Here is an 8,049-nt window from a genome sequence, read left to right as displayed (position 1 = left end):
TGCAAAGTCTGCCCAGCCACGTACATTGGACAAACAAACAGACGAATAAATGCACGTATCGCAGAACACAAGAATGCCGTCAAAAAAGAAGAAAAAACTTCCTCTCTTTTCCAACACATGAAAGAAACAGGACACGAAATTAATTTTACAGATTCCAAATTGCTCTTTAACATGGAACATCACCACAAGAGAATAATCATGGAAGCCATCGAGATAGAGAAACACCCTCACAACATGAACAAGCGTGACGACACGTCCCGCCTGCCAGACATCTGGAAATTAGCCCTCCCCACAAAAACCGACACCAGAACCAGAGGCACACAGAACGCCGTCACCAATCAACCACACCAGACCCAAACCCAGACCCTCTCCACAGACATATTACAGACTCCATCCAGTAGCCAAACTATAGTGGCACCTCCGGATGCTGCACCCCCCTGCAATCCCTACACAGATCTGGCTGGCACAAGGCACAAAATCACAGCTCGCCCCTATACACGAAGCCAAGCCAGAGCACAACTAAATGCAGCACAGCCATCTTCTCAGAAAAACTCTTCACAAGCTCAAGAGGTCAAGACACGAAAGCTTTAGCAACTAATCTACACTTAATGACCCACCCAGTGGTATTCAGAATATCACTCATGAAATCACCCAAGATATCCCTCAAGTAATTAAGGAACAAAAGAAGAAAAGGCACACTAATCTAGGAACTTCCTCTCTGCCCAGAACGTTGGAGGCTATACACCACACCCCTCAACAGTATTTATAGGAACTCAAACACCAGACTCTGCTCTGTTCCAGTAACAAGAAGCCGAAAGCACCAGCCTGAAGATGACGAGTGAGACCTCGTCGAAACGTCGCACAGACACCCCGACTCTTACACGGGAAGACACCCGAAGACACCAAAACCTGCATTCCTGTACCCGTGAAAATCTACGAAAGCAAATACATATATACATATATATACATATATATATACATACATATATATATATACACACACACACACACACACACACACTATAAAAAAACAAACAAGGTCTCATGACGTTCCCAAGATCATAACAATCAACTCCCATCTGAATGGAGTCTGTTAATATTCATGAGGGGGCGGGGCTCCGAATATGTAAAGAGGGGGCGTGGCCTAGCGGAAAAGGCAGCCAATTTCGGGAGAGACCATTTTCTCCCAAGCGGGGGGGGGGTCGGAACTGCGAAACCGGGCCTAGCACCTTCGCCCGCTGCTGCCGCCGCCCTAAATTTCTCAAAAAACGGCGGTTCGGTTTCCCCCTCACGTTCTCCGCTGCCGACGCCCGTTTCGACAGCTGTTTAATCCCGAAGCGGCCCAGAAGTACGTGGAAGGGTCCGCGCGTGCGCAGAACGGCCCGCTCCGCCGGCCTGTCAGTTAAGCGACTGCGCGTGCGCCGTCGGGCCGTCTCCCGGTGTTTCTGCGCGTGCGCAGTCAGCCCGGCGAAGAGTTAATTTTGCGCGTGCGCAGCCAGTTCCTCTAGGAGGGCAGGCGAGGAGGTGGTTTTGCGCGTGCGCATTCTGCTCGGCAAAGAGTTGATTTTGCGCGTGCGCAGTCAGCCTAGAGATGTTAATTTTGCGCGTGCGCAGCTAGTCCCTGTAAGTAGGGCAGGCGAGATGATTTTGCGCGTGCGCAATCAGCCCGGCGATGTTTATTTTGCGCGTGCGCAGTGAGTTCCTCTGGGGGCAGGCGAGGAGGTGGTTTACGCGTGCGCATTCAGCCCGACGAGGAGTTGATTTTGCGCGTGCGCAGCCAGTCCCTCTAGGGGCAGGCGAGGTGATTTTGCGCGTGCGCAGTCACTCCATCTAGCAGGGTCGGAGGGGAGGTGATTCTGCGCGTGCGCCGATCCCCGGCGCGTGCGCATCGCCGCGTCCCTGGCCGGACAATGGGGTCGGTCGGGGCACGGAGGCGGAGCCGCGCGTGCGCCCTGGCGGGCCCCTCCTCCTCCGGCCAATCCGCGCCACCGGCACCACCTGGGGGGCGGGACGGCGCGTGCGCAGTGCGGAGCGGCGCGCTGGGACGGGGCGTGGGCGCTCGCGGTCCGTCAGTCAGGTCGAGTCGCTCGGTCCTGTCAGGTCGCTCGGGGAGCGGCGGCGATGGGCGCCGGGCGCGCCGGGGCGCCGCGGCTGCTGCTTCCGCCTCCGCCTCCCACGCCCGCCTGAGAGAGATGGACGACGAGCCGCCCCCGCCGCCCGGAGCCGCCTCCGGAGCAGGACGGAGGACGCCGGGGACCCCGAGGCCGCCCCCTCCGCCTCCTCCTCCGCCCCCGCCGCCGCCCCCGCCGCCCCCGCCACAGAACGGTAATCCTGAGGGGAGAAGGAAAAGGGGGCGTGGGGGGGAAGGGAGGGGGGTAAACAAAGGGGGGGAGAGAAGGGAATAAAGGGGGGAAATGGGAAGCAAGGGGAGGGGGTAGCAAAGGGAGGGGGGAAGGGGAAAATAACGGAAAAGGGGAAAAGAAAGGGATAAATAAATGGGCAAAGGAGGGGGGGGGAGAAAGAAAAGGAAATAAAGGGGTAAATGGGAAAAGCAAGGGGAGGGGGAAAGAAAAGGGGGGAAGGGGAAAACAACGGAAAAGGGGAAAGGAAAAAGGGAGAAATAAAGGGGCAAGGGGGGGGGAGGAGGAAAAGGGGAGAAAGGGGGGAAATGGGAAAAACAAGGGGGAAGAAGGAAAAGGGGGAGGGGGGAAGAAGGAAAGGGAAAAACAAGGGGGGAGGGGAAAGCAGGAGGAGGGGGAGAAAAGGGGGGAAGGGGAAAAGAGAAAAAGGGGAAATCAAGGGGAGGAAAAGGGAAGGGGGGGAAGGGAATAAACAAGTGGGGGAAAGGGGAAAAATAAGAAAAGAGAAAGAAAGAAAGAAAGAAAGAAGAAAGGGAATAACAGGGGATAAAGGAAATAAAGGGGAAAGAGAGAAAATAAAGGGGAAAGAGAGAAAATAAAGGGAAAATCAAGGGGAGGAAAAGGGGGAAGGAGGGGGAGAAAAAAGGGGGGAAGAAGAATGTGATAAACAAGGGCGATGAAATGAAAGGGGGAAATGAAAAATGAAGGAAAGGGGGGGAAGATAAAAGAGGGAAGGGAAAAACAAGGGGGGATATGAAAAAGGGGAAATGAAAAAATGGGGGGAAGCTTTCATTTCAAGGAAAAGGAAAAGGAAAAAAAGTGTTCCCCTTTGTTTCTATTCATCAGTGGTTACAGTATCATAACATTATCTTGTTATTGTAACATTGTAATAATATTTGGTTGTTATAACATAATATTATTATTTCATTGTGAATTGTTTTGTTTCTGCAGACCGCAAGCCAAGTGACAAGCGATGGGATGATATTGGGAAGGAGGGTATGGGAAGAATATTGTACAGTGGTACCTCGGGTTACAGACGCTTCAGGTTACAGACTCCGCTAACCCAGAAATAGTACCTCAGGTTAAGAACTTTACTTCAAGATGAGAACAGAAATTGCACAGCACCGGCACGGCAGCAGCGGGAGGTCCCATTAGCTAAAGTGGTGCTTCAGGTTAAGAACAGTTTCAGGTTAAGAACGGACCTCCGGAACGAATTAAGTACTTAACCCGAGGAAACACTGTATTAGAATATTGTAAAGGATTTGGCTGGCTCCCCCTCCCCGAAAAAAAGATTGGCGGGTGGACCTTCATTTATAACAGGAAATCATGGTAATATATAATATAAAAATATGTAAAGCAGAATATGGAAATGTATAGAATTAGAATATCCTAATAGATTTGGGGGCTGTGAGTGGAAGAAAGGGGGACCTTCGTTTATAACAAGAAATAATGGTAAAACAACAACAACAACAATAATACAGTGGTACCTCAGGTTACAGACACTTCAGGTTACATACGCTTCAGGTTACAGACTCTGCTAACCCAGAAATAGTGCTTCAGGTTAAGAACTTTGCTTCAGGATGAGAACAGAAATCGTGCTCCGGCGGCAGCAGGAGGCCCAATTAGCTAAAGTGGTGCTTCAGGTTAAGAACAGTTCAGGTTAAGAACGGACCTCCGGAACAAATTAAGTACTTAACCCGAGGTACCACTATAATAATAATACTTTATTATTTGTACCCCACCCATCTTGCTGGGTTTCCACAGCCACTCTGGGTAGCTTCCAACAAAGACCAAACATACACTAAAATGTCACACCATAAAATCTTCCCTGAACAATATAATATAATCATAATATAATATGGAGAAGTAGAATTTGGAAATGTATAGAATTAGAATATCTTAATAGATTTGCCCCCCCCCCAAAAAAAATTGGTCAGTGGGTGAAGAAAGGGGGCCATTATAGTTACAACATAAAATTAATATGTTATTATTTTGTCATGATCCACTTCCTTTCTATACCGCTATATAAAAATCTCAAATAATTGAAGTATCACAATATAATATAAAACTATCTTTTTGTATTATAATGTAATATAAAACTATGTTATTATTATATAATCTACAATAATAGATGCGGGAGGCAGTGGAAGACAGGAGGGCCTGGCGTGCTCTGTCCATGGGGTCACGAAGAGTCGGACACGACTAAACGACTAAACAACACAACAATAATAGATAGATAGTTTTGTATTATATAATCTATAATAATAGATATTTTTATATTTCAATTTAATCAATATGTAAACTGTATGCTCAAGAATATCGTAACTGCATAGATATGGCTCCCCCCTTTATCATTAATAACAATACATAATTACAACACCCTAATTTTATTATTTTATTCCCGTTCGTTTCTAGACTGCTCTGTCTTTTTTTAATTAAAAATCTCAAGGTGGTTTACGGTGCATGGAAATGTTGACACTGCAGGAAGGTGTCAGTGTTCCTATAAAATTTATAATTAATTATACAGAGAATGAGAATATCATAATAATAGATCTGGCTCCTGCATCAAGCAGCTCCATGTATAATTGTCATTTTATAAAATAAGCCTACATTTGTATATCCTCCATCCTTTCTCTTATGAAAATCGGGATGTCCTGTTCAATAATAATAACAATAATAATTATAATAATAAGTTTTATAAAATAAGTTTACTGCCACAGACCCTCCAACCGTTCTCTGATGAAAATTGGGATGGCCTGTCCTTTTATAGGACCAGACCCAGCAAAGGGGGGCACTTGGAGGGTCTTCCTTATGCCCCCTTCTTTCTTTACCCATATTTATATTTATGGGTAAAGAAATACACACACACAAAAACACCCACACCCACATATATATACACACACACATGCTTGAAATCCACCGCGCATCCCCCTATTTCCTCTTCCTTCACTCCCCCCCCATATATATGTGTGTGTGTGTACATATATAGATATCTGTGTGTGTGTGTGTAAATTCACTTGAAATCTACCGCATCTCCCCCTATTTTCTCTTCCTTCACTCTTCCCACCAATACATGTGTGTGTGTATATATACAGCCATACCTTGGGTTAAATATGCTTCGAGTTGAGCGCGTTCGAGTTGCGCTCCTTGGCAACCCGGAAGTAACGGAGCGCATTACGTCCGGGTTTCGCTGCTTGCGCATGCGCAGACACTCAAAATGACATCACACGCATGCGCAGAAGCGGCGAAAAGCGACGCGTGCGTGTGCAGACGTGGCCGTCGTTACATTTACCTCTAGATGTGAACAGGGCTCCGCAACGGATCCCGTTCGTATCTAGAGGTACCACTGTGTGTACACACACACACACACACACACATGTCTTTCTCTGTGTGTATCAATTCACTCGAAATCTACCGCATCTCCCCCTATTTTCCTTCAGTCTTCCCGACCCCAAATATATGTGTGTGTGTGTGTGTGTGTGTGTGTCTAAATCCACTTGAAATCTATCCCCTTCTCCCCCATTTTCTCAGCCTTCACTCTTTCCCCCCAAATATATATATATATATTTATGTGTGTGTGTGTGTGTATATATATATATATATATATGCAGGTTTTGGTGTCTTCGGGTGTCTTCCCGTGTAAGAGTCGGGGTGTCTGTGTGACGTTTCGACGAGGTCTCACTCGTCATCTTCAGGCTGGTGCTTTCGGCTTCTTGTTACTGGACAAGAAGCCGAAAGCACCAGCCTGAAGATGACGAGTGAGACCTCGTCGAAACGTCGCCCAGACACCCCGACTCTTACACGGGAAGACACCCGAAGACACCAAAACCTGCATTCCTGTACCCGTGAAAATCTACGAAAGCATATATATATATATATATATATATATATATATATATATATATATATATATATGTATGTATGTATGTATATGTGTGTGTGTATAAATTCACTTGAAATCGACCCCATCTCCCCCTATTTTCTCTTCCTTCACTCTTTCCCCCCCAAAAAACCGGCTGGCATTCCCCCCTTCCCAGGATGCCCCCCCTGACCATTCTCTTTTCTTTTCCTCCCCCCCATAAATCATGCAGGGCGTCTTTGGACGGGGGGCCAATTCCACTATAAATGGTTCATTTTCCTCCCTTTGAAGGATCCTTCCTTCCTCCTCGGCCGCTTCCTTATTCCCCCCCCCGATCAATAATCCCCCCCCCTGAAGTTTCAGGGCCCGCCTTGAATATTTTACAACCCTCCGGATCAATCGAAAGAGCCCCATGCAAATGCAAAGATGGCCTTTTATATTGCGGTGGGAAAACCCAAAGCAAATAATACCCCCCCCCATTGCAACCCCTTTATTCTCCTTTTTCTTCCTTCTATCCGGCTTCCCCCCCTCTGTCCGAAGGTCATTCGAAGGTCCTTCTTAATAATAATATTATTTTTTTTACTTATAGCCCACCCTCCCCAGCTGAAGCCCGGCTCACAGCGACTGAGAACAATAAAACAACATGAGATGGGCTTGGGATTTAAATTTGTAAGGATAGGAATTAAGATGTCTAAAGCCACATTAGAAAGAAGGAAAGATGTTAAGTGATCAAGATAATTTGAGAAGATTGATTTTGGAAAACTGTTAAAATGATATATATAAAACTGTTAAAGTGATATATAATGAAATTCAACCAGGGGGGTTTGAGGAAGTCACTTAACAATGTTATCAAGATTGGTTTAATTACAAATAGGATGTATGTTGGTTTCAAAAAATTTTGGACAATTAAAAATTTTTTTTGAAAGAAACCCCCAAAACAATAAAATAACGCATCGTTCTAAAATCTGTTCATTCTAAAATCAGTTCAAAATCAAATTAATGGCAAACATTGGGCTAGAGTTCGGTGAGGTATTAAAGGATGGGGTCAGGCTGTGCCTTGGCCAAATGTCGCAATTGCACCCAAACCAGATTTTTTGGGTTTGCAGCCCTCTTATCCCTTAGGAAGCGGGCAGCTGCAAAACTGGTCCCCCCCTCCATGCAAGAGCAATGCAATCAGAATTGCTGCAAAAAAAAAAGCCCCATTGCAAACCAGGCTGATCCTCCAAATTTTTTGCAAAAAAATAAAAAGAGAACGGTGCTGGAGATTCTATCCCTTTGCAAATCAACATATAATAATAATAATAACAATAACAGCAACAATAACTCATTTCTCTTCCTTCTATCCCGCTTCTCCCCCCCCCCACTTCCAAAGGTCATTCGAAGGTCCTTGAGTCTCAATTGCACCCAAACCAGATTTTTGGGTTTGCAGCCCTCTTATTATTCCCTTAGGAAGCGGGCGGCTGCAAAACTGGTCCACCCCTCTGTGCCAGGAGCAAAGCAACGGAGACACGTTTGCAATCGAAATTGTTGCAAACCCCCCCATTGCAAACCATTTCAAGTTGAATGACTGAAAGAAAGGAACTTTTCAGTGGTATTCTAATTTTTCAAGTTTCACCTGTATTCCAAATTAGTCATGAAATTATTCTGTCCCTTTGCAAATTGACGTTTGCAGACCTTGAGACACAAGCAATCGGAATTGTTGCAAAAAAACCCCAAAACCCCATTGCAAACCAGGCTCCAAATTTACGTGCTTTTTGCAAAAAAGAGAGAGAGAGAGAGAGAGAGAGAGAGAGAGAAACAGCGATGGAGATGCAGCCGCCATTGAAATTA

The 8,049-nt window shown here is 46.0% G+C and overlaps 1 protein-coding gene across 3 annotated transcripts in view; it reads left to right on the top strand.

Annotated features, from left to right (window-relative positions):
- The first annotated feature begins 1,895 nt into the window (after window positions 1-1,895).
- NR6A1 (nuclear receptor subfamily 6 group A member 1) overlaps window positions 1,896-8,049 on the top strand; it is a 53,299-nt gene continuing 47,145 nt past the window's right edge. The window contains exon 1 of one of the 3 annotated variants that reach the window (XM_082208922.1): window positions 1,896-2,325. In XM_082208922.1, the coding sequence (XP_082065048.1) occupies window positions 1,911-2,325 (415 nt within the window). In that variant the 5' untranslated portion in view covers window positions 1,896-1,910. Of the gene's footprint in view, window positions 2,326-3,153; window positions 3,357-8,049 lie in introns of those variants that run through there. The other 2 variants (XM_082208923.1, XM_082208924.1) reach the window with 2 other exon arrangements.

Source organism: Podarcis vaucheri, assembly GCF_965113315.1.
Source record: "Podarcis vaucheri genome assembly, chromosome: Z".
NCBI classification, from domain to species: Eukaryota; Metazoa; Chordata; class Lepidosauria; order Squamata; family Lacertidae; genus Podarcis; species Podarcis vaucheri.
This window is presented reverse-complemented; position numbering and strand designations above follow the sequence as displayed.